The sequence below is a fragment of the Dama dama genome, chromosome 24 (assembly GCF_033118175.1).
Source record: "Dama dama isolate Ldn47 chromosome 24, ASM3311817v1, whole genome shotgun sequence".
NCBI lineage: Eukaryota > Metazoa > Chordata > Mammalia > Artiodactyla > Cervidae > Dama > Dama dama.
In genome coordinates, this window is record NC_083704.1 from 37533633 (window position 1) to 37561631 (window position 27999).

Here is a 27999-nt window from a genome sequence, read left to right on the forward strand (position 1 = left end):
TTGTTTCTCTAGGGAGGGTGTAAAAGGGGTGCTCCATTTACCTTTTGCTCACATTGCTGAAGTTCCCAAACTGGATGGAGCTCCTTTGTCCATATTTGTCTGTCTGATTCTGAGACTGTCTTTGTTTTGGCTTGTTATTAGTGGACATAATTATTAAACTTTAGGATCACTCTCTGCTTCTCAGCTCACTTTTTTTTTTAGAAGTTAGATTTATTAAGACATAATTTACATATACACAGTTACCCTTTCCAATATACAGTTTGATGAGCTTTGATAGACATATATATCTATGTATATATGTAATATATATAGTAAGTTTAATCCTCATAATCACAGATACAGAAAATTTGCATCACCCCCAAGAGTATCCTCAGACACTTATGCAGTCTACCCTCTCCTTGACACCCAGCTCTGATTCCTGTCTCTATAATTTTCCTATTTTTAGGTTGATATATAGACAGAATCATACGGTATATAGACTTCTGAGTTGGCTTCTTTCACTCACATATCGCACCTAGGATTCACCCATGTTGTTGAGTGTCAGTGATCATTCATTTTTATTGTTCAGTAATAGTATTATGTTTTATGGATATACCACTGTTTGTTTATCTATTCACCAGGTGATAGACGTTTGGGATGTTTAGACTTTTTGACTATTATGAAAGAAAGCTGCTATTGCCATTCATATATAAGTCTTTGTATAAAAATATGTTTTCATTCCTCTCCTGAGGAACTAGATTACTAAGTTGTGTGGTGACGGCATGCTTACCTTTGTGACCAACTGTGAACTTGCTTCCCATAGTGACTATACCATTTTGCATTCCCACCAATAATGTTTGAGATTTCTAGTTGGTCCTCATTCTCACCAGCAGTTGGTTTTATCACTTTTATGATTTCAGCCATTTTAGTAGATACTTAGCAGTTTCTTCCTGTAGTTTTAATTTGTGAAAGCTTCTCTTTTTTAATTTGTGAGAGTACTTTCATATGCTAAATTGTCTATTCATAAATTGTCTTTGATGAAATATCTCTTTAATGCTGTGCCTGTTTTTTGGTGAGAGAAGGTGTTTATTTTCTTATTGAGTTGGAAGAGTTCTTTTTATATTCTAGATTAAAGACATTTATTAGATATGTTTTCCAAATTATATTTCCCAGTGTGTGTCTTATAATTTAATTCTTAAATGTCTTTTGATGAATTAATACATTTTTAATTATCATGAAGTTCATTTTATCTTTTCGTGGTTTCTGGCTTGTTATTTCAGTGTCAAATACGTATCTAAGAATCCACTGCTAAATCCAAGCTTATGAAGGTTTACTGCTATGTTATAAAAGTTCTGGTTTTAGCTCTTATTGATTTATTTGATTTTAAATGCTGTGAAAGTGCTGCACTCAATATGTCAGCAAATTTGGAAAACTTAGCAGTGGCCACAGGACTGGAGAAGGTCAGTTTTCATTCCAATCCCAAAGAAAGGCAATGCCAAAGAATGCTCAAACTATCACACAATTGCATTCATTTCGCACGCTAGTAAAGTAATGCTCAAAATTCTCCAAGCCAGGCTTCAACAGTATATGAACCGTGAACTTCTAGATGTTCAAGCTGGTTTTAGAAAAGGCAGAGGAGCCAGAGATAAAATTGCCAACGTCCGCTGGATCATCAAAAAAGCAAGAGAGTTCCAAAAAACATCTACTTCTGCTTTATTGACTATGCCAAAGCCTTTGACTGTGTGCATCACCACAAACTGTGGAAAATTCTGAAAGAGATGGGAATACCAGACTACCTGACCTGCCTCCTGAGAAATCTGCATTCAGGTCAGGAAGCAACAGTTAGAACTGACATGGAACAACAGACTGGTTCCAAATCGGGAAAGGAGTATGCCAAGGCTGTATATTGTCACCCTGCTTATTTAACTTATTTGCAGAATACATCAGGAGAAACGCTGGGCTGGACGGAGCACAAGCTGGAATCAAGATTGCCGGGAGAAATATCAATAACCTCAGATATGCCGGTGACACCACCCTTATGGCAGAAAGCAAAGAAGAAATATAGAGCCTCTTGATGAAAGTGAAAGAGGAGAGTGAAAGAGTTGGCTTAAAACTCAACATTCAGAAAACTAAGATCAAGGCCTCTGGTCCCATCACTTCATGGCCAATAGATGGGGAAACAGTGGCTGACTTTATTTTTTTGGGCTCCAAAATCACTGGAGATGGTGACTGCAGCCATGAAATTAAAAGACACTTGCTACTTGGAAGAAAAGTTATGACCAACTTAGACAGCATATTAAAAAGCAGAGCCATTACTTTGTCAACAAAGGTCTGTATAGTTAAGGCTATGGTTTTTTCAGTAGTCACGTATGGATGTGAGAGTTGGACTGTAAAGAAAGCTGAGTGCCAAAGAATTGATGGTGTTGAACTGTGGTGTTGGAGAAGACTCTTGAGAGTCCCTTGGACTGCAAGGAGATCCAACCAGTCCATCCTAATTCCTGGGTGTTCACTGGAAGGACTGATGTTGAAGCTGAAACTGCAATACTTTGGCCACCTGATGCGAAGAGCTGACTCATTGGAAAAGACCCTGATGCTGGGAAAGATTGAGGGCAGGAGGAGAAGGGGACGACAGAGGATGAGATGGTTGGATGGCATCACTGACTCGATGGACATGAGCTTGAGCAAACTCCTGGAGTTGGTGATGGACAGGGAGGCCTGGCGTGCTGCAGTCCATGGGGTCACAAAGAGTCGGACACGACAGAGTAACTGAACTGAATAGTTCTAAATTAATTGAGACATATTATATGGCACATAGTATGGTCTTTTCTGATTCACTTACTATATGTGTCCAACATAATGTATTTCCTGTCGTTGAGTAGAGTGTTCTTTAAATCTTGTCCAATTGGTTGATGGTGCTGTTTTGATTTTCTGTGTCCTTGTTGCCTTCATCCTGTTATTCTAATAGCTGTTGAGAGAAGGGGATGAAAATCCACCCCCCGCTTTTCTTTTGAAGTCATACTGCTCCTGTTAGTACTGTTAGGTCTTTGTCCCTTGAGGTAAGTCCTTGTGTTAAATCTTTGTCCTCTAGTTTTATTTTTTCTATTAGTTTATTTTGCTCATTTTCTGGTTGGACACTTTCTGTCAGCGTTGCACCTCCTTATAGAAGAGTGGAATCTCTGAGTATGTACAGGACTTGGTGATCAGTGGCCTTTGGTTTTGAGTGTATGGGTGGTCAGTCAGGCCTCCTCCTTTGAGCACCGTGCCTTGAAGGACCTATTGAGGTCCTTGCAAGTGAAGTGATTGCATCCTCTTCCTTCTCCTGTCCCAATCAGTCACTTCTAATCTACCTGCTTTCCATCTCCCAAAACACGATGAAATGTTTCTCACTTGTTTGATGTGTTAACTTTTATTTTTTTGCTCTTGTGAGTTTGACTCTTTTGTCTTCCTCAACTGTAGTATTGGTTGCATCTCAGGAACACTGACCTAAGTGATTAATTTACCATCTTAAATTACCATTTAACTGGAATTTAAAAAGTTAAAACATTTATTGAAAACTGCTTCTGCTGAGTTGCCATTCAGAAAAGGTTCATGGTGACAAGTCAGATTCAGAATGCTATTTTAATTCTGGGCTTAGATACTTAGTGACATGCTTATAAGAGAGTTTAACAACTAAAAATTGTTGAGGTTTTGTTAAAAAAATCATTATGCAGTATTTCTGTTCTAGTCTATTTTAGCTAGAAGTAAAATGGAACAAAATTTTCTAAGAGAAAATGTGAAAAAATCGTATATTTTTTATGTTTGAAATGTACAAGTGGAAGCTTATTGCCAGTTTCTACATGCATATAGATTTATTTATTTTTGTCTACTGAGATGGTTCTGCATATAAATTTAGTAGAACGATTAAGAAATCTATCCAACTGCGCAAGAAATGTTGTTGAAATCACAGATACAGATATTGAAGGGACTTGCAGGGGCTAAAACAAGTCCTTTTGTTTATTTTTATCTTTTAACTCTCTGTTTGGCTTTATTCTGACATTAGCATACACACACAAACACACACACACACACATGTTGTGTAACAGGTTCTTTGAAACTGAGCTCAACAGTTACACTTCTTTTTTTTTTTTTCTTTTCTTTCTTGCACTTACTCCTGATTTGTGGGAGTGCTAGGAATGGGGAGGAATGTGTCTGGGGCTGGGAGGGAAGGTGCCAGTAAATCCTAATGTCAGTTTTCTACTTCATCAGCTACTGCTATGGGAGAGGCATTTTGCAGTCTTTTCCATGTCTCTGCAGTCATGTTCCCCTTTCAGAAGAAGGCAGCTCAATCTGATCATCTGAGCATGGGGAGATACTTTATTTGATTTCCCGTCCTCCAGTGGGCCTGCTGAATTTAAAACCTTTGAAGGTACTAGGCAGTGATGAAACCAGGAACCAGAGAGACAGAAAGTGGAGCGCCCAGAATATAGTCCAGTGCAGTGGGGATGGGAGTCGTGACTCTCACGGTTGGAGATGCCCTAAATTTGGCAGCAGCTGGCTTCTATTGGGAGAGTTAGGGGTTTAAGGAAGCACTGAAGGAAGATTTCTTAAGAAATAAAGGAATTAATGCACCAGGTGAGGGCTTCCCTGGTGGCTCAGCTGATAAAGAATCTGCCTGCAATGCTGGAGACCTGGGTTTTATCCCTGGGTTGGGAATATCATCCCCTGGAGAAGGAAATGGCAACCCACTCCAGTATTCTTGCCTGGGAAATCCCATGGACACAGGAGCCTGGCAGGCTACAGTCCATGGACTCGCAAGAGTCAGACATGACTGAGTGACAAAACCACCACCACACACCAGGTGGGAAAAAATTAAAACAGAGGTTGCTATTTCAAATATTTAATAAATATCAGTTGAGTGAGGGGAGCCTTATTAGGGGGATGTTTTGCTAATAGAAGGCATTTACTTTTTCCTTATTCTGAGAAGTATCATTTTTAAAAAATGATTTTAATTCAGTTCTTTGCATTTCTTCCTAGATCTTCCCAGTGTGACAGTTATTTAAGTAGTTCATCATAATTAAAGCAGTAATGTTACTGTTGTGGGTGTGTGTGGGTGTGTGAGTCGCTCAGTCGTGTCCGACTCTGTGACCCCATGCACTGTAGCCCACCAGGCTCCTCTGTCCGTGGGATTCTCCAGGCAAGGTTACTATCATACTTACTGTTATTAGCAGTAAAAATTTTATTGAAGTTGAACATTGAACAATGTTATGTTAGTTTCTGCTGTATAGAAGAACAACTCAGCTATCCACATACATATTCTTTTTCATATTCCTTTCCATGTAATTTATCAGAGGATATTGAATATAGTTCCCTGTGCTATACAGTAGGACCTTATTGTCATATCCTGAGTATACTAGTTTGCATCTCTTACTTCCCATATGTATTGAGCACTTATTGTATCAGGCACCATTTTTACCACTTCACCTGTATTACTGTTTATCCTCGACCCACCCTCTGAGGGTTTATTATTTTGCAGACATGGAAACAGAGGCAAAGAGGAATGAAGTCACTTGTTGAAAACCTCCCCAAAGTAGAGAGATGGCAAGCTAGCTATTGAAACAGAGGTACCTGGAGTCTTTAAAGACTAGAATGACTTTGAGTTTTTTCTTGCAATGTTAGCTTCTCCTGACCCCAACTTATTATTTGGAAACTCCTCAAATCTGGAGAAAGGTTGAATGAAAAGTATATCTTCATATCCCTTACGAGGCGTTGCAGGCAGATTGTTTACCATCTGAGCCACCACGGAAGCCCCCCTATCATATTAGAACTGCCAATTACACACTCCTATGCCTGTGTAGCTATTCCTTTTTTTTTTATTGTTTGAAAGTAAGTGGCAAACTGCATATATTTTCCAAGAATAAGACCAGTCTCCAAAACAATTTACTTGTGTAACAAACTATGCCACTATAAACCAAAGCAAATAATGAATTGGGCTTAAAAATCCAATTTACCACACAGACACACACACACACACACACACACTTTTTCAGAAACACAAATGATCCCAGATGATGTATTTTGCCTAGTCGTGTTACCGCTGTGATACCCCTTGATGTGAAGCTCATCACCCTCTTGCAGTCCATGAAGTGAGAATCTGTATGACAATGTATGAGTCATCTCAGGCTGCCATAACAAATTAGCACAGACTGGGTGGTTTAAACAACAGAAATCTATTTTCTCCTAGTTCTTGAAGTTAGAAGTCCAAGATCAAGGTGTCAGCACATTCATCTTCCAGTGCGATCTCTTCCTGGCCTGCAGACTCCCCTCTTCTCACCGTGTCCTCACATGGCCTGTTCTGTGTGCGTGTGCAGAGGGGGCCAGGTCTCTGGTGTCTCTCCCTTTTCTTATAAGAACACCAGTCCTCTTGGGTTAGGGCTCTGCCCTTAAGACCTCGTTTAACCCGAATGCCTGCCGAAAGGCCCTATCTCAAAATACTGTGATATTGGGGATTAGAGATTCAGCATACAAATTTTTGTGGGAAGAGGGCATAATTCAGTCTATGACAGATGCCTTGAAGGAACACTTCTGAAATATAGGAAGATTCAGTTCAGTCGCTCAGTTGTGTCTGACTCTTTGCGATCCCATGGACTGCAGCATGCCAGGCCTCCCTGTCCATCACCAACTCCCAGTGTTTACCCGAACTCATGTCCATTGAGTCGGTGATGCCGTCCAACCATCTCATCCTCTGTCATCCCTTTCTTCTCCACCTTCAATCTTTCCCAGCATCTTTTCCAATGAGTCAGTTCTTCGCATCAGGTGGCCAAAGTATTGGAGTTTCAGCTTCAACATCAGTCCTTCCAATGAACACCCAGGACTGATCTCCTTTAGGATGGACTGGTTGGATCTCCTTGCAGTCCAAGGGACTCTCAAGAGTCTTCTCCAGCACCACAGTTCAAAAGTATCAACTTCTCGGTGTTCAGCTTTCTTTGTAGTCCAACTCTCACATCCATACATAACTACTGAAAAAGGTACATCTCAGTGTAACATGTGAAAGTATATGTTACTAATTAAAGACAACTTTTATGTTATGTAATAATTAATCTGGGAGTTTTTAGTTGGTATATATAAATAATCAGAAATACTATATGTGAAATGTATATTCATCTAATATTGAGATCCTCTCAGAGCGCTTATTCTGTGCTGCTTATCATCTTTGTATATGTGTCTTCTAGTTGATGGTATTCTTAACAAAGAATGGCAAAGGGATAGTAGCCTTGATTAAGTGTGGAGGGAGAGTCTTTAAAATACGTGTGTTGTTGAATAGTGAAAGAAAATTTTTGGCAAGAGGAATTAAGAATGCTGAGAATGAGAAGTTTGTAGATACTCTAAAAACTAAGGAAAGTGACTGAGTTGTGTTGAGTTAGAACATATTATTCTTTTGACTTTTAATCTGTTATTGAAAATTATATCTATAATATCCATTAGAATAGGATAGTAATAGTTTTCTCCCCAAAAATGGTATTGCATTTTTTGAGTACAGGAAGAAGGTCTTGAGGGGGGAGAGAGCAAGTAGGTAGGATAGAATTCTTAGACTGGATTAGATATGACTTTATACAGGAAACAGGTAATGTGTCATTTTTTGTTTTATTATTGCCTTCTGCTGTATGATTATAAATGTTTACGAAACCATTCAGGAGCTTCACTCATTTCTCTATGAGCTTCTCTTTAGCCCTTTGACACTTCAGTCAGTCTCTCTCTCTTTTTTTTTTTTTTTTTAATTTTTTTTTATTAGTTGGAGGCTAATCACTTCACAACATTTCAGTGGGTTTTGTCATACATTGACATGAATCAGCCATGGATTTACACGTATTCCCCATCCCGATCCCCCCTCCCACCTCCCTCTCCACCCGATTCCTCTGGGTCTTCCCAGTGCACCAGGCCCGAGCACTTGTCTCATGCATCCCAACCTGGGCTGGTGATCTGTTTCACCATAGATAGTATACATGCTGTTCTTTTGAAATATCCCACCCTCACCTTCTCCCACAGAGTCCAAAAGTCTGTTCTGTATTTCTGTGTCTCTTTTTCTGTTTTGTATATAGGGTTATCGTTACCATCTTTCTAAATTCCATATATATGTATTAGTATGCTGTAATGTTCTTTATCTTTCTGGCTTACTTCACTCTGTATAATGGGCTCCAGTTTCATCCATCTCATTAGGACTGATTCAAATGAATTCTTTTTAATAGCTGAGTAATATTCCATGGTGTATATGTACCACAGCTTCCTTATCCATTCATCTGCTGATGGGCATCTAGGTTGCTTCCATGTCCTGGCTATTATAAACAGTGCTGCGATGAACATTGGGGTGCACGTGTCTCTTTCAGATGTGGTTTCCTCAGTGTGTATGCCCAGAAGTGGGATTGCTGGGTCATATGGCAGTTCTATTTCCAGTTTTTTAAGAAATCTCCACACTGTTTTCCATAGCGGCTGTACTAGTTTGCATTCCCACCAGCAGTGTAAGAGGGTTCCCTTTTCTCCACACCCTCTCCAGCAGAAATATGTTTATTTGTTTGTCTGTGCTGGGTCTTAGCTGTGGCACGTGGATCTTTAGCTGCAGCATGCAAACTCTTAGTTGCAGGATCTAGTTCTCTGTGGGAACTTACATGTGGGATCTAGTTCCCTGATGAGGGATTGGGGATCGAACCCTGGCCCCCGGCTTTGGGAGCACAGAGTCTTAACCACTGGGCCACCAGGGAAGTCCCAGCCACTCTCTTCTGAGAAATCTTTCCAGGTGACTTTCTTCTCTTGACCTAAATCTGCCGTATTCTCAGTAAAGTGGCTTTGAGTAGTATTCAGGCAGCTATACTGTGCCACTGGCAATGACTTTATGCAATTCTTCAGCCTTCCTCCTACTTGCGTCATGGGATGTTTTGGACCATCACCTAGAGGCTGCTCTGAGACCTGACGGTACAGTTCCTGGTCTTGAGTAGGACTAGATTTGTGTGACCAGGTATAATTTTTTATCTGATGTCGTCAGTGAATAGTCATATAGCAGTAAACACAGTTTCCATATAGAACATCCGGCACAATGGTGACACCCAGAAAACTGGGATAAGGAAGGTTATAAATGGACTGTGTGGGCTTCTATCAAATGCCCACCTCTTCACATAGGTTGCGCCCATTATCTCCTACCTGCTCAGATGTCTCTATGGCAGTTTTCTGTATCCAGTTGTCTCCAACAGAACCTAGGCAGCATATTAAAAAGCAGAGACATTACTTTGCCAACAAAGGTCCATCTAGTCAAGGCTATGGTTTTTCCAGTGGTCATGTATGGATGTGAGAGTTGGACTAGAGAGAAAGCTGAGTGTCGAAGAATTGATGCTTTTGAACTGTGGTGTTGGAGAAGACTCTTGAGAGACCCTTGGACTGCAAGGAGATCCAACCAGTGCATCCTAAAGGAGATCAGTCCTGAATATTCATTGGAAGGACTGATGTTGAAGCTGAAACTCCAATATTTTGGCCACGTGATGCAAAGAACTGACTCGTTTGAAAAGACCCTGATGCTGGGAAAGATTGAAGGTGAGAGGGGAAGGGAACAACAGAGGACGAGATGGTTGGATGGCATCACCGACTAAATGGACCTGAGTTTCGGTAGGCTCCGGGAGTTGGTGATGAATAGGGAGGCCTGGCGTGCTGCAGCCCATGGGGTCACAAAGAGTTGGACATGACTGAGCGACTGAGCTGATACATGTTTGTTGTAAACTCTCCTACCTTAAAATTGCTAACATCTGTATACTGTATGCGTTCTTATTTTTCTTCTGCCTTTCACAGCACAATTTCTAGCTGTAATTATTTCCAATTTCTCACTTTAAATGTTTTCTTGAAACCTGTTCCAATCATGATTTGCCTCCGCTCTTCTTCTGATACTTTTCTTGTGAAGGCCATCAGTGGCTTTAATTCTGTAATATCCAGTGGTCCTCATCTTATTTCACTTCACAGAGCATTTAACACGATCACTCACTTATCCTTGAAACCTCGTCCCCTGGGCTGCCAGAACACCCCTCATTCATCCTTGGTTCTCCTTTTAGGCTGCTGGTTACTCCTTTTCTTCCAAATTTGTACCATTAAAGTGAGCGTTTAAAAAAAATTCTTGAGGTCCAGTTACTTCTTTTGGGGATTTGACCCCATCTGATGGCTTTAAATTCTATCCACGTATTCTAATGATGGACAGACTTAAGCCAACCTTCTCTCTTAATCTTCAGACTCAAGTCTCACACCTCACCACCTGGTTGGTGTTCCTCAGGTATCTAACCAGCACCGAAAACCGAGTAAGCTCCTGGTTTAGCTCTCATTTCTTGGAGGGTCATCCCCACCCTTCTTGTTGTTCAAGGCAGCAGCCTCAGAGTCTGCTTTGACAGCTCTCTTCCGCTCACACCGTACGTGTGACCCCTCCCGTCACCTCTACCTTCTAACTGTGTCCAGAACCCCACCTTTCCTAATATCACCAGTGCCACCACCTGCTCCGAGCCATCATCACCTCTCCCTGGATTGTGGTGACAGGAGCTGCGTCCCTGCTTCCATCCTTATTCCTCTTTAGTCTGTGCTCATCACAGTAGATCCTTTGTAGACGTTTGTCATAGCAGGTCACCCTAAGTTCACACTTCCCAGGGGCTCTGAGTCATATCGTCAGTAACGCCCAAGCCCCCACTGTGACCCACGAGGCGCTGGGGAAGCTGCCCACGCACCCTGCATTATCTTCCTGGCATCACTGCCTGTGAGTCTTCCCTTCTCTCACACAACACCAGGTGTCAGGGCCTCTTGCCCTCAGATATCTGCAAGTGTTGGTCTCTCGCCTGCTTTGATGTCACGCTGACATGTTAGGTTCTTGGGCCCTCCCGATTTTAAATTCTTTGCTGTTTTGTGTTGCTTCCATCACCAGAATATGAGAGGTCCTTGAGGAAGAGAGTTCTTTGTCCTGTCTTGGTCAGTGTTACGTTTCCATGTGTCTGGCACGGAGCAAGTGCTCAACAAATAGTTGTTGAATAAATATGTAAACAAAAACCCGAAGTCATTTATTCAACATCTGTGGTGTTCGAAGTAGCTCACGATATCATTAAGCACTTTAATTGAAACTTCAGAACCATCATGTGTGATAGATAACAGACTAGTTGCAGAGTCAGAAAAATGAGGTTGAATTACTGAGTTGAATTCCCCAAGTCTGGAAGCTGGCGTTCAGCTCAGTAATTCTGACTCCAAGTCCAGTGCTCTCTCCTTGGTTACCTTCAGGGAAGAAGTCCATTTCCATGTTGGGAGAATCGTCAGATATTGCCATTTGTTATCTCTACTTGCTGAGGCCAGAAGCATCTCTGTTCTTTACTACTGTCTCCTCAACCCCAGCAGAGGGCCTGGAGCATAGCAGGGGCCCAGGGAATACCTGTCTGCACAACTAAATTATGACTTTTGTCCAGCTGATGGTCCCGTGGCTACCACAGTCTTAATGTCCATATGTCACGACTCTCGTTTCGACAGAGAGCGAAGTTGGGGCCAGGACTGGGGAAGAAAGTTGAGAGTTTAGATGGGAAGTACAACTAGGCATAGTGAGCTTGTGTAAGGCAAGGGGCACGCCAGGGCCTCATTCTCTGCTATCATTGCACAAACTCTTGTTTTCAGCCTTCTGTTTGCTGTGTTTTGCTCCCATGGAGGGGGAGGCTGAGAATACTGTAGAGAAAACCCTGCTCAAATCAAAGAAACACTTGCTAAGATCACTGGAGTGTGAGGCTTCCCTCTGAGGGTGTATTTTCCTGTGCTGGACTGGAGGAGGAAGCAGGAAAAGGATTTAAACAAAAGCAAAAGGATGCGAGGGAAATAATAGCATCAAGAAACTCACCCTAATCGGATGCCTTCTGTCTCTCCATCAGCTTTCAAGTAGCTTCAGCCAATCAAAGTAGAACTTTGATTGCAAATGAGGTTTTGCATTTTATCCCTTTTATCCCGGGAAGACCCTGACTGCACTGGGACAAATATGTATTTATTTACCCTGCTGTCAACTTTTCTTAAAAACATATTTAATAAGAAAAACAGATATGTATTTAAGCAGATAATGTTAATCTATCCTCTGTAGCAATCCCAAAGCAGTGAATTTTTGTCGTAAGAATTGTCATAACTCTTTTAATGGCATATACATAAATTATTCAGGTGAGGGAGAAGCCAGGCATATTAGATTTTACACTTCTGCCAGTATGTTATGTCACCTTTTGGGAAAAGAACATATACAACCTGATTGTAAATTCACAAGTGTGGAAAAGAATAAGAAGGTGAGATGATTTGAGAGAGTATCACTGAAATGTATATATTACCGTGTGTGAAATATATAGCCCGTGGGAATTTGGTGTATAACACAGGGACCCGAAGCCTGTGCTCTGTCACAGCCTAGAGGGGTGGGATGGGCTGGGAGATTTTAAAAGGAGGGAACGTATGTATACCTATGGCTGATTCATGTTGATAGGTGGCAGAAACTATCACAATATTGCAAAGCAATTATCCTCCAATTAAAAAAAAAAGTAAAATTAAAAATAAATAATGTTTCAAGTTTCCCCAGTTTAATAAAATATGCCTCTAAGAGCCCTGAGAATAGTGTCTGGCACATAGTATGCTGTATGGAAGTGCTGGTTAAATAAATAAATACACTTCCATCCACCTATCCAGAGAAACCTGGAAGGGGTGGCTCAGAAACTGAAAAGGATTAATGGCGTAAAAAAGGATAGTGATTTTTCTTTTCTTCCGCCTTCTTTGGCCAGTTTCTGTCCAGTGAACTTGGCTCCACTTCTGGATAACTCATTCGTCCATCCTCCACTCCACACCTTGAAGCTCTAAAGTAAACCTCACATGAGAAATTTCAGCACAACTTCGCACTTACTGCATAGCCCTTATATTATTATATGTATGTAGCTGTAGTTTTCAGGACAGCTCCCCGACCAAAATGTTCCTTGCTGTTTAAGAGAGAAAATGCATCTTGGTTTTAAGTGAATTTATCTGAAGTGGCTAATTCCTGGTACTAAGCTTATTGAACAAGGCATCCCTCTTGTACATCTTTATAGAGAACTAGGCCACTAGTTTCTTGTCTGTTTTCTACTCTCATTGTTTTCCTGTCTAGCAACTTCATAGATAGATGTATGATGTTTATGATGATTACATTTATATGTCAGCTTGACTGGCAGGGTGCCTGGTCAAACATTATTCTGGGTGTTTCTGTGAGGGTGTTTTGGATAAGATGATCTTTTGAATTTTAGGTTAATCTATAGACTAAGTTGACCTCCCCCGAATGAGTGGGCCTCATCCAATCAGTTGAAGGCCTAAATAGAGCAAAAAGCTGTATGTTCCTCTTAAATAAGAGAGATTTCTTCCAACCTTTCCTGTTTTTAGACTCTGACTGAAACACATGCACTTCCTGGGTCTGGAATTTGTCCACCTTTGGGCTAGAATGACCCCATGGCTCTCTCGCTTCTCCGGCTTGCTGACTCACCCTGTAGATCTTGGGAATTGCCAGCTTCCATAATCACTTGAGCCAGTTCCTTAGGATAAATCTCTTTCTGTGTATATACACACGCACACCCTATTGGTCCCCTTTCTCTGGAGAACCCTGCCTAATACAGGGTTAAAACATGAGCTGCTCAAGCTGTATAATCAGTGAATTCACCCACACTGGATCCTCGTCCTCTGTCGGCATTCCTTCATCTGTATTAAGTACCTGTTTCTGAGTACCCATCTTCAGTGCCAGGAACAAAGATGACAAAGAAGCCAGGCACACCTTATTATTGAATGTCAACAGTACACATATTTCTAGAAAGTCAGTGGAGCCACGCAAACACTGACCTCAGGTAGAAAAGATGTTTATGTGGGGAGGGCTGAGCCATGTCTTGTGACTTGCTGAGGTGGACACACTATTTTGGTTGTACTTAGTGTAAATATTGGGCTTCCCAGGTGGTTCAGTGGTAAAGAATCTGCCTGTCAATGCAGGAGATGCAGGAAATGTGGGTTCATTTCCTGTGTCGGGAAGCTCCCCTGGAGGAGGAAATGGCAACCCGCTGCAGCGTTCTTGCCTGGAAAATCTCATGGACAGAGGAGCCTGGCCGGCTACAGTCCATGGGGTTGCAAAAAGTCACACATGACTGAGCATCTGAGCATACACGTGGTAAAATATTTGCTACCATAGCTACTACACTTTCCACCATCCTCTGACATCATAGACACTGTGTAGGTTTGAATCTTTCCTCTTTCCATTCTCTAGTTTTGTCAATGTGGGCAGATTAATTTCTGGATATTTTGTTAAATATAAAATGGAAATGAAAATAGTACCTACATCATAGCATTTTTAAAGATTACGTAGGACAATATTTATAGGAAGTTTAGAACAGTGCTTGCAACCTGCCATAGTTGATCAGGTCAGAAATGCTGTCAGTTGCGAAATACACTGCTATTTTGTGAATTTCAAAGAAGGGAAAGCAATGCCAATTATAATGGTAAGATGCTACCAGTTGTGACATCTCCTGACATGTTAAAAGATGGAAAAAAAAAGTTTCTTAAAATCAATAAAGTACCAGAGTTGGTGCTATATAAATGAATAAAATCTACACCAGGCAAGCTGATTATTCAGAGACAAGACTGAATAGAAAAAAAAAATCTATTTGCATTGGTGGATGGTTATCTAAATAGCAACAAAACTCTCAGCAAACTATAGTATTAATAAATGTTCACATCACTTCTTGGCTAGTCTAGGAAGTTACTAAAGCATATTTCTTTTATTTTCTTAATGAGGTTTAGAGCTGTTTTCATTATAGACTCTCTATGGCCATTTAAGACCTAATTAAGGCATGATGGCTGTTACAGACTTCCCCCACCAAATTCATATGTTGAAGCCCTGACTCCCAAATGTGACTGTATTTGGAGACAGGGTCTGTGAGGAGGTGATAAAAGTTAAATGAGGTCATGGGGGGACCCTAATTTAATAGGGCTGGTGTCCTTAGAGGGCAGAGGAAGCAATGCTCGAGTGTGCTATCTCTGCCATGTGGGGACACAGTAAGAAGGAGGGGGACTTCCCTGCGGTCCGTTGGTTGTGACTCTAACCTTCCAACTCAGGGGGCGCAGGTTCGATCCCTGGTCAGGTGAACTAACAGCTTACCCACATGCTGTGTAGCCAGAAAACTAAAGTAAGTAAATTAAATTTTTTTTTTTTTTTTAAAACAGACTGTCTAAAGCCAGGGAAAGAACTCTCACCAGGAATTGAATCGCCCAGCACCTTGTTCTTGGGTGTCTAGCTTTCAGAACTCTGAGACACAAATGTCTGTTTTTGAGGCCACCCAGCCCGTGTTCGTGTGTCGTGGCAGCTGACGGGGAGGGGGTCACTGAGAGGATTGGCCACCCCTCTCCCCCGGCCCCCAGTCGTTACCTGTTTGGGGTCGTTTGACCCGAAGGTGCTTATGTGCAGTTGGAAACTGGGGAAAGACTCTCCCCGTGAACTCTTGCCGGTTGTCACTTCTCTGCTCACGTGCTGCTGAAGTTCCGTGCTACTTTACCGACACTGTAATTACTCTTTATTTTTTATTTATGTGCTTTCTTACAGTCATACACAACTACCTATGGGAAATAAACACTCTTCTTGTGAACATTTAATTAGGTTTATAGTTTTAATTATGTCTTTCATATTTATGTGTTCTTGTGTTGTGGATTGAAAGCTGTCTCTCGTGTTGGTGGTTTGACTCTCTGGGTATTGGTTCCACTTTTATGTATTTTACAAATGAAACTGCCTTAGTGTTTGTTCTCACTGTGATTTGGATTTCGTTTTTCACCGTTTAAGATGGTATGACAGGGAAGGGCCAGAAAATCATTCAGCATGATACAGAGATTATTTTGTAGAAGGCCTGCCCTTATGGACTGAAAATCTGAAATATGGAATTTTTAAAATGAATTTTATCATTCGAAGCACATACACCAAGCAACAGAGACTGAGCAACACATTAACCCATGGGACTCCTTGGGGAAACCTGTTTTAATGAGTAGATGAGATTTCTTGTAATTCACAGAACAATTTATATGTAAATGGAATCTGTGAAAACCATGAGGTGAGTGCTCTGAGGGTGCTCAAAAAACTTGCCTTTCATTAATAATTTCTGAACACTACCTCTGCAGTCTTGTTTATATTGTATTTTTTTTTTCATCAGAGCAAAGCTAAGTCTTTCCATACTAGTTATATCCAGAGTTAGTGTATTAGTTATCTGTTACTGTGTAACAAATTAGCCCTGATCTTAGGCTTGAAACGACGTACAGTTGACCTTTGAACAACACAGGCTTGAACTGTGCAGGTCCAGTATACTCTGATTTTCCTTAATAAATATGCACTATGGTGCCACATGACCTGTGGTTGGCTGAATTTGTGGATGTGTAACTATAGGTAAGGAGCGCCAACCATAAGTTATATTCAGATTTTCAATTTTGTGTGGGAACTGGTGCTTCTAACTCCTGCATTGTTCGCAGGCCAACTGTATATTATTTTACTCACTTCTGTGGCTGGTGGCCACAGACTTTAACTCCTGGCCACCAGACCCTCTCCAGAGAGCTGCATGCAGCACGGTTTCCTGAAACCACTGCTTCTGGTGTTTGTTGTTGTATTGGTACAAAGACCAGGGCTGGGGCAGCATCCGAGGAAATACACCTAGAAGCTCACTCATGGGGTTTAGTGGCAAGAGACTTCAGTTTCTTTATTATAAGGGCCCTCTTTATTTATTTATTTTTTTTTTGCTTTTCATTTTATTTTATTTATTTATTTATTTATTTTATTATTATTATTATTTTTTTTTCCAGTGGGTTTTGTCATACATTGATATGAATCAGCCATGGATTTACATGTATTCCCAATCCCGATCCCCCCTCCCACCTCCCTCTCCACCCGATTCCTCTGGGTCTTCCCAGTGCACCAGGCCGGAGCACTTGTCTCGTGCATCCCACCTGGGCTGGTGATCTGTTTCACCATAGATAGTATACATGCTGTTCTTTTGAAATATCCCACCCTCACATTCTCCCACAAAGTTCAAAAGTCTGTTCTGTATTTCTGTGTCTCTTTTTCTGTTCTGCATATAGGGTTATCGTTATCACCTTTCTAAATTCCATATACATGTGTCAGTATGCTGTAATGTTCTTTATCTTTCTGGCTTACTTCACTCTGTATAATGGGCTCCAGCTTCATTCATCTCATTAGGACTGGTTCAAATGAATTCTTTTTAATGGCTGAGTAATATTCCATGGTATATATGTACCACAGCTTCCTTATCCATTCATCTGCTGATGGGCATCTAGGTTGCTTCCATGTCCTGGCTATTATAAACAGTGCTGCGATGAACATTGGGGTGCACGTGTCTCTTTCAGATCTGGTTTCCTCAGTGTGTATGCCCAGAAGTGGGATTGCTGGGTCATATGGCAGTTCTATTTCCAGTTTTTTAAGAAATCTCCACACTGTTTTCCATAGCGGCTGTACTAGTTTGCATTCCCACCAACAGTGTAAGAGGGTTCCCTTTTCTCCACACCCTCTCCAGCATTTATTGCTTGTAGACTTTTGGATAGCAGCCATCCTGACTGGCGTGTAATGGTACCTCATTGTGGTTTTGATTTGCATTTCTCTAATAATGAGTGATGTTGAGCATCTTTTCATGTGTTTGTTAGCCATCTGTATGTCTTCTTTGGAGAAATGTCTGTTTAGTTCTTTGGCCCATTTTTTGATTGGGTCATTTATTTTTCTGGAATTGAGCTGTAGGAGTTGCTTGTATATTTTTGAGATTAATCCTTTGTCTGTTTCTTCATTTGCTATTATTTTCTCCCAATCTGAGGGCTGTCTTTTCACCTTACTTATAGTTTCCTTTGTAGTGCAAAAGCTTTTAAGTTTCATTAGGTCCCATTTGTTTAGTTTTGCTTTTATTTCCAATATTCTGGGAGGTGGGTCATAGAGGATCTTGCTGTGATTTATGTCGGAGAGTGTTTTGCCTATGTTCTCCTCTAGGAGTTTTATAGTTTCTGGTCTTACATTTAGATCTTTAATCCATTTTGAGTTTATTTTTGTGTATGGTGTTAGAAAGTGTTCTAGCTTCATTCTTTTACAAGTGGTTGACCAGTTTTCCCAGCACCACTTGTTAAAGAGGTTGTCTTTTTTCCATTGTATATCCTTGCCTCCTTTGTCAAAGATAAGGTGTCCATAGGTTCGTGGATTTATCTCTGGGCTTTCTATTCTGTTCCATTGATCTATATTTCTGTCTTTGTGCCAGTACCGTACTGTCTTGATGACTGTGGCTTTGTAGTAGAGTCTGAAGTCAGGCAGGTTGATTCCTCCAGTTCCATTCTTCTTTCTCAAGATTACTTTGGCTATTCGAGGTTTTTTGTATTTCCATACAAATTGTGAAATTCTTTGGTCTAGTTCTGTGAAAAATACCGTTGGTAGCTTGATAGGGATTGCATTGAATCTATAGACTGCTTTGGGTAGAATAGCCATTTTGACAATATTAATTCTTCCAATCCATGAACACGGTATGTTTCTCCATCTGTTTGTGTCCTCTTTGATTTCTTTCATCAGTGTTTTATAGTTTTCTATGTATAGGTCCTTTGTTTCTTTAGGTAGATATACTCCTAAGTATTTTATTCTTTTTGTTGCAATGGTGAATGGTATTGTTTCCTTAATTTCTCTGTCTGTTTTTTCATTGTTAGTATATAGGAATGCAAGGGATTTCTGTGTGTTAATTTTATATCCTGCAACTTTACTATATTCATTGATTAGCTCTAGTAATTTTCTGGTAGAGTCTTTAGGGTTTTCTATGTAGAGGATCATGTCATCTGCAAACAGTGAGAGTTTTACTTCTTCTTTTCCTATCTGGATTCCTTTTACTTCTTTTTCTGCTCTGATTGCTGTGGCCAGAACTTCCAACACTATGTTGAATAGTAGTGGTGAGAGTGGGCACCCTTGTCTTGTTCCTGATTTCAGGGGAAATGCCTTCAATTTTTCACCATTGAGGGTGATGCTTGCTGTGGGTTTGTCATATATAGCTTTTATTATGTTGAGGTATGTTCCTTCTATTCCTGGTTATACTCATATCAGATAAAGTAGACTTTCAAATAAAGGAAGTGAAAAGAGACAAAGAAGGACACTACATAATGATCAAAGGATCAATCAAAAAAGAAGATATAACAATTATAAATATATATGCACCCAACATAGGAGCACCGCAATATGTACGGCAAACGCTAACGAGTATGAAAGAGGAAATTAATAGTAACACAATAATAGTGGGAGACTTTAATACCCCACTCACAACTATGGATAGATCAACTAAACAGAAAATTAACAAGGAAACACAAACCTTAAATGACACAATGGACCAGCTAGACCTAATTGATATCTATAGGACATTTCACCCCAAAACAAAGTGCACACGGAACATTCTCCAGAATAGATCACATCCTGGGCCATAAATCTGGTCTTGGAAAATTCAAAAAAATTGAAATCATTCCAGTCATCTTTTCTGACCACAGTGCAGTAAGATTAGATCTCAATTACAGGGAAAAAATTGTTAAAACTTCAAACATATGGAGGCTAAATAACACTCTTCTGAATAACCAACAAATCATAGAAGAAATCAAAAAAGAAATCAAAATATGTATAGAAATGAATGAAAATGAAAACACAACAACCCAAAACCTATGGGACACTGTAAAAGCAGTGCTAAGGGGAAGGTTCATAGCATTACAGGCTTACATCAAGAAACAGGAAAAAAACCAATTAAATAACCTAACTCTACACCTAAAGCAATTAGAGAAGGAAGAAATGAAGAACCCCAGAGTTAGCAGAAGGAAAGAAATCTTAAAAATCAGGGCAGAAATAAATGCAAAAGAAACTAAAGAGACCATAGCAAAAATCAACAAAGCTAAAAGCTGGTTTTTTGAAAAAATAAACAAAATTGACAAACCATTAGCAAGACTCATTAAGAAACAAAGACAGAAAAACCAAATTAACAAAATTAGAAATGAAAATGGAGAGATCACAACAGACAACACTGAAATACAAAGGATCATAAGAGACTACTACCAGCAGCTCTATGCCAATAAAATGGACAACTTGGGTGAAATGGACAAATTCTTAGAAAAGTATAACTTTCCAAAACTGAACCAGGAAGAAATAGAAGATCTTAACAGACCCATCACAAGCAAGGAAATCGAAACTGTCATCAAAAATCTTCCAGCAAACAAAAGCCCAGGACCAGATGGCTTCACAGCTGAATTCTACCAAAAATTTAGAGAAGAGCTAACACCTATCTTACTCAAACTCTTCCAGAAAATTGCAGAAGAAGGTAAGCTTCCAAACTCATTCTATGAGGCCACCATCACCCTAATTCCAAAACCAGACAAAGATGCCACAAAAAAAGGGCCCTCTTTATAAGGGCCACTTATGCCATGGTTTCCCTAGAGTGAGTGATGCAGAGGGCACAGAAAGAGCGGCCACCTAATTTTGGATGTGCCATATTACCACGGCAGGCTCTTGGTCCTGCAGACCCGCCCTGGTCCCACGTGGGAAGGGACTGCACCAACGTGTGGACTGGAGGAGGCAGGGCCGACTGGGGATCACCCTAGATGGTGGTTGCCACAGCTGACCTGACCTTGAACAGAATGGCAGAGTCACTGAGTAGAATCATTCCCTCAGGGTCACTCATGAGAATAGGTTCCACTACTATTAACCTGGACTTTCCCTGGTGGCTCAGATGGTAAAGAATCTGCCTGCAGTGCAGGAGACCTGGGTTCCATCCCTGGATTGGGAAGATCCCCTGGAGGAGGGCTTGGCAACCCACTCCAGTATTCTTGCCTGGGGGAAATCCCATGGACAGAGGAGCCTGGCAGGCTACAGTCCACGGGGTCGCAAAGAGTCAGACACGACTGAGTGACTAAGCGCGCGCACATTATTAACCTAAGTTCTGTCTTTGCTCTGCACTCTCCTGATACTTTTCCAGTAAATCCTCTTTGAATTAAGTGAGCTCAGATCAGTTTCCATTGTTACAACAGAAGAGTTCTAACTGATAAAATGAACTCCAAAGTAAATTAAACTACTTTTTGTTTGTTACAGGACTATGGAAGTCAGGTTTGTCATTGTTGGTGTCAGGAGATACAAATAGAGAATTGTGGACAGAGTAGTGAGAACCTGTGGCGCTAGGTTGAAATTGGAGATATTGGTGTGAACTTACACTGTACACACACATGCACACACACACTCCTAGATCTATCTATCCTTTCAGCCCCAAATCACTCCCTGGTAGCAGTGAATAAATCTTTATGCCAAGACCTTGGTTTCTAAATCTGATGCCCCACTGAAAACAAACAGGTCTCCTTTGAGTAAAATGATGACGGCAGGGAAAATAAAGGGTGAGTTTGGCACATCTTTGAGTCTCCATTTGAGCCAGAAAGTTAGTAAGAACTCAAAGAGTAATGGGGATATGTCAAAATGACAGAGCTGCCAATGTGAAGGGTCTCCTCCTGTCTAGATCTGAGATAATTTGAACATTAATATAGAATCAGTTGTGCAACCATCATGTTAATAACTGGCTCAGATGGAAATCATCGATGGATGCTAAAAATAGTGGATGAACATTTGATGAAGAATGGGGTGTTGCCATCATTTCAATATATATCCCCTTAAAATGCTTATTAGTTACAAAGGGCAAAATAATACCTTTAGAAATGGAGAAACATGGTAGACACCACCTTAAGCAAGTAATTAACAGTTACAGCACCAGTAGTGGAATAAATGGACATTAAGTGCCTCCTGATAGGATGCACAGAGGAGAACATAGTGTCACTTCTAGGGTAATCTGCCAAGATTACCTGACACTCATCAGGAGGAAACATCAGACAAATCCAAAGTGAGGAAGATTCTACAAAATAACTGACATGCATTCTTTAAAAATGTCAAAGTTGTGAAAGATAAAGCCTGAGGAATAGTTCTAACAAAAGAAGACTAAAGAAAAGTGAACTGAATATAATGCAGGATCCCGCATTAGATCCTGAGGGAGAAGGAAAACTGCTCTGGAGAACATCTTTGGGAAATTACTTTGGCCACTTGATGCAAAGAGCTGACTCATTTGAAAAGACCCTGATGCTAGGAATGATTAAAGGTGGGAGGAGAAGGGGACTACAGAGGATGAGATGGTTGGATGGCATCACCAACTCAATGGACATGAGTTTGAGCAAGCTCCAGGAGTTGGTGATGGACAGGGAGGCCTGGTGTGCTGCAGTCCATGGGGTCGCAAAGAGTTACGTGATTGAGCAATTGAACTGAACTGAGGATTGTCGATTATATAATAGCTTTGTGTTAACATTCATTGTCCTGAATGTGTTAATTATGTCAGAGAATTAATTAATTATTCTTGGGAAATACACAGTATTTAGGGGTGAAGGAATCGCATGTCTTAGACTTACTCTTAAATGGCTCAGAAAAAAATATATGAAAGAAAGTGGATGATGAAGCAAATGCGGTCACATGTTAATGATTAGGGTGTCACATGTTAATGAAAGGTCTTATATCAGTTTGCTATTGCTGCTGTGACAAATTACCATAAATTTAGTGGCTTGTTTCTATGAGAAGACTGGCACAGTTGGGCTGGTTTATCTGGGTTAAATTCAAGATATCAAGAGGACAGCATTCCTCTATGGGGTCCCTACGGAAGAATCTGTTTCCAAGCACATCCCTGTTTTTGGCAGAATTCAGTTCCTTGTAGTTGTAGGACTGAAGTCTCCATTTCCTTGACTCTTGACCCCTCTGTCTTGAAGACAACAATGGTGCTTTTGAGCCCTCCTCATGTTTTCAACTCGACTTCCCCTTTTGATTCTCTCTCTCTGCTTTGAAGGGCTCACATGATGACATTAGCTCCACAAAGGTAATCGAGGATAATCTCCTTCTCTGAAACTCAACCAATTAATAATCTTAATTACAGCTGCAAAATCTCTCTGCCATGTAAATAACATAACATAGCCATGGGTATGATACCAGGGGACTAAAGGTCCCAGAAGCCAAATTTCTGTCTACTGCAGGTTCATAGGAGTTCATGCCACTATTCCTGTTATCTTGATCTAAGTTTAAGACTACATCAAAATGAAAAAGTTACGTAGACTCATAAATACAGTACATGGAGTTTGAAAGCTGTAGTCGTGGCATCATCAATCCTCTTGGTAGTTCCATTTCTTCCTAACAGTACCGGGTCTGTTTTGTTCCCTGTTACCCACCAGGTCACCACCAAATCAAGCAAGGGACCTGTGAGGTGGTGGCGGTACACAGATGCTGTAACAGGAACCGCATCGAGGAGCGATCGCAGACGGTCAAGTGTTCGTGCTTCCCGGGACAGGTTGCTGGCACGACTCGGGCTCAGCCCTCTTGTGTTGAAGGTAAGACCTTTACAGTCAGTTTCCCTAATGTTGCCAAAGGACCCGACACTATAAGAACCTTCTGGCTTTATTGTCTTTGCAACTCCAAAGAAAAGCAGGCTGCACCTTGGTCAACTACATCAGTGTCATTTTTAAAATGAACATAACGGGACTTCCCTGGTGGTACAGTGGTTAGGAATCTGCCTGCCAGTGCAGGGGTCACAGGTTTGATTCCTGGCCTGGGAGGATTCCCCAGGACCCCCCAACTAAGCCCATATGCCACCAACTACTGAGCCTGCACTCTGGAGCACATGCGTCACACCAAGAAGCCGGTGTGCAATGCAGCTAGAGAAAGCCTGTGGGTAGCAATGAAGACCCAGTGTGGCAAAAAATAAAATTAAATAAAAATGAGCATAAATATAACCCCACATATTTCTTGATGAGGAAGGCATTGATGATGTCTCTCAAAAGGTACGAACGAGGAGTTCTCTTACTGGAGAATTAGGAAGATATGCTTTGATTTCTTCTTGCCCAGATGTCTCTTCAAATATCATCCAGTGGAGCAGTCACCTCCCCAAACACACTCTTCTGCCTGCTCTCAAATGCTGCTCAAAAAATTTAGCAACCTGGTTTTCTCACCTCCTCTTTAATGTTACAGACTAATACTCTCTCCTTTTTTTTTTTTTTCCTTCTAGTTTACTATTTGTGAGACATCTTTGGAGCAGGTTCCCTGAGAATAGTCTGGGATCATGTATCATTTATTTGTTGTTTGCACATCCCCTAGCTGAGTACTGTGCCAGTAGTTTAGAAAAATGAATGAGGGTTGATGGCTCTAGATGGAGGCCTGGGACTGATTCCTTTTATGCCCCTGGCTCGTTCCAGCAGACACCTTGTTAGACACAAGTGTCAGTCCCCAGGGAACACACACAAACAGGAGGTAAGTCTTGTAGCTGTTTCTCTACAGCGGCGTGGGAACTCTGTGAAACGGAACACTTCCTGTCTTACCAGATGCATCTCTAAAGGTAAGTGGTTAAAACACACAAACGCATTCTTATCTCTGGAATTATACAGTTGACAACAATAGCAGGCTTACACGTGCCAACTCCCCTACCAAACACAGACACAGATTTCTAGGTTGTGCAGCATACTTGTGTGGTATATATGCCCGTGGTCTGTATCAGCATGATCTTAGCCACCTTTCAAGCTGGAAGGTGAAAGTGGAATGTTTCCCGACTACAGTTCCTCACCAGGAACCCTGGAGGTCGGGTGAGTCGCCAAATGCAGATTTCATCAGATTTTCTCAAGGTAAAGAAGTATATATACCATCTATTAGCTAACAGTCCTGAAGTTGTCTTCAGTTGCACCCCATAATCACAGATACTAATATTTAAGCAGTGAAATATATGAATATTCATGCAGGATGGGATAAGGCAAGATGAAGAGCCTCATGTTAATTCAAGTCAGGTATTGCTACCATCCTAAAGAAATTCTTGCCATTTTCAGAGCTTTTTCAATTTGGGGATTAAAGATAAAGGATTGTAGACCTAAGTAAAAAAAAAAAAAAAAAAAAGGAATGAGGAGCTTTAACATTTTTTTAAAAATTGCTAGTTTTGGCTCTCCAGCTGGAACAGTCTGTTGTCGTCATCATTGTTGCTCTGTACTCGCTCAGTCGAGTCCGACTCTTTGCGACCCCATGGATTGCAGCACGCCAGGCTTCCCTGTCCTTCACCATCTCCCGGAGCTTGCTCAGACTCATGGCCATAGAGTCGGTGATGCCATCCAACCATCTCATCCTCTGTCATCCCTTTCTCCTCTTGACCTCAATCTTTCCCAGCATCAGGGTCTCTTCTAATGAGTTAGCTCTTCGCATCAGGTGGCCAAAGTATTGAAATTTTAGCTTTAGCATCAGTCCTTCCAATGAGTATTCAGGACTGATCTCCTTTAGGATGGACTGGTTTGATCTCCTTGCAGTCCAAGAAACTCTCAAGAGTCTTCTCCAACACCACAGTTGAAAAGCATCAATTCTTCAGTGCCCAGCCTTCTTGTTGTAAAAACTCGCTGAATGTTTGTCTTCCCATTAGTCTACAAGTTGCTTGAGAATGGGAAACGGGATCTTTTATTTACATGTCTCTGCATTGGCTGATGCTTGCTCAGTTTTAGCATGGCAGAATTATTTCATCTTCACTCATCACAGATTCATTTCGAAAAGTAACAACAGTGTTTGCTTGCCTCTGTAGATTTTTAATTTTTTAATAAAAATCACGTAGATTTTTATTATTTTTGTTGAATTATAGTTGACAATATTATGATAGCTTTGAGTGTTCAACACAGTGATTCAACATTGATACACATTACACAGTGATCACCATGGTAAGTCTAGTAACTATCTGTTGCCATACAAAGTTATTACAGTATTACTGATTGTATCCCCCATACTGTATATTATATCCCCATGGCTTAATTTACAACTGGAAGTTTGTACTCTTAATTCTCTTCACCTGTTTTGTCCAACCTCCCGCACTTCTCCCCTCTTGGAGACCACCAGTTTTTGTTTTTTTTCCTGTATCTTTGAATTTTTTTCTGTTTTGTTTGTTCATTTATTTTGTTTTATAGATTCCACATACAAGCGAAATCATATGTTATCTGACATATTTCACTTAGCATTACCCTTTAGATACATTCATGTTGTAAATGACAGAGTTTCATTCTTTCTATGGCTGAGTAATATTCCATTGTGTGTGTGTGTATATATATATATATGTGTGTGTGTGTGTATGTTTAGGGACTTCCCACATAGCTCAGTGGTAAAGAATCTGTCTGCCAATGCAGGAGACATGGGTTAAGTCCCTGGGTCAAGAAGATCCCCTGGAGGAGAGCATGGCAACCCAGTCCAGTATTCTTGCTGGGATAATCCCACAGACAGAGGAGCAGGGTGGGCTGCAGTCCATGGGGTCTCAAAGAGCTGGACACGACTAAGTGTGTGCACGTGCACACACACACACATACACACACATCTCTCACGTCTTCTTTATCTATACATAAGCTCTTGTAAATAATGCTGCAATGAACATAAGGTTGCATATTTCTTTTCCAGATAGTGCTTTTGTATTCTTTGGATGAATAGCCAGAAATGGGATAGCTGGATCATATGGTAGTTCTATTATTAGTATTTTGAGAAATCTCCATACTGTTTTCCATGGAAAATTGGCTGCACCAATTTAAATTCCCACCAATGGTGTATGAGGTTGACTTATCCCATGTGGGATTCTTTTCTGAATTTTTCTTTCTGATAGTTTGTTACTAGTTTATAGAAATACAATATACTTATGTATATTGATTTTTGTATCCTGCAACTTTACTAAGTCCATTGATCAGTTTTAACAGTTTTTTAGTGCTATCTTTAAGGTTTTTTAAAAATATGTACTATTGTAACATCTGCAAACAGTGGCGGTTTTACTTCTTTCTTTCTAATCTGGATAACTTTTATTTCTTTTTCATAGTAGTAGGACTTCAATACTGTGTTGAATAAAACTGGTGAGAGTAGGATCCTTGTCTTGTTCCTGATCTTAGAGGAGAAGCTCTCAGCTTTTCACCTTCGAGTGTGGTGCTACCCGTGGTCTCTTGTCTGTGGCTTTTATTATGGGAGGTGCGTTCCTCTATACTCACTTTGTTGTGACCTTTTAAGCAACTGGATGTTGAATTTTGTCAAATGCTTTTTCTTTACCTGTTGAGATGCTCATGCAGTTTTCTCCTTTATTTTGTAAATGTGGTGTATCACACTGATTGATTTGCAGATATTGAATCACCCTAGAATTCCTGGAATAAATCCCACTTAATCATGGCATCTGGTCCTTTTAGGATTTCCCTGGTGGCTCAGTTGGTAAAGAATCTGCCTGCCAATGCAGGAGACCCCAGTTCGATCCCCAGGTCAGGAAGATCCCCTGGAGAAGGAAATGGCAGTGCATTCCAGTATTCTTCCCTGGAGAATCCCATGGACAGGGGAGCCTGGCAGGCTACAGTCCATACGGTCGCAGAGAGTCAGACATGACTGAATGACTGAACCACTGCCATGGTCTTTTAAATGTATATTGTTGAATTAGGTTTGCTAATATTTTGTTGAGATTTTTTTGCATCTATGTTCACTATGTACCATGGTCAGTAATTTTCTTTCATTTTTTTTGGTAGAGTCTTGGTCTGTAGTTTTTAGTATAAGGATAATGAGTTTGGAAGCATTCTTTCCCCTTCAAATTTTTGGAATAATATGAGAAGTATAGGTATTAACTTTTCTTTAAGTGTTTTATAGAATTCATCTGTGAAGCCATCTTGTCCTGGACTTTGTTGTGAGTTTTTTGATTACTGATTCAGTTTCAACACTAGTAATCAATTTATTCACATTTTCTATTTCTTCTTGATTGTCTTAGAAGGATGTGTTTCTAGATTTCTTTGAGGTTGTTCAAAGTTGGTATATAATCATCTGTACTCATCTCTTACTATTCTTTGTATTTCTGTGGTGTCGATTGTAACTTTTCTTTCATTTCCAATTTTATTTATTTGGGTCTTTTCTCTTTTTTTGCTTGGTGAGTCTAAAGGTTAATCAATTTTGTT

The 27999-nt window shown here is 40.6% G+C and overlaps 1 protein-coding gene across 2 annotated transcripts in view; it reads left to right on the forward strand.

Moving 5' to 3' along the window:
• Positions 1 to 27999, forward strand: part of TAFA4 (TAFA chemokine like family member 4) — a 174177-nt gene that overhangs the window by 123912 nt on the left and 22266 nt on the right. For both annotated transcript variants that reach the window (XM_061128111.1, XM_061128112.1), the window contains exon 4: positions 23260 to 23415. In XM_061128111.1, coding sequence (XP_060984094.1) covers positions 23260 to 23415 — 156 coding nt within the window. The remainder of the gene's footprint in view (positions 1 to 23259; positions 23416 to 27999) is intronic.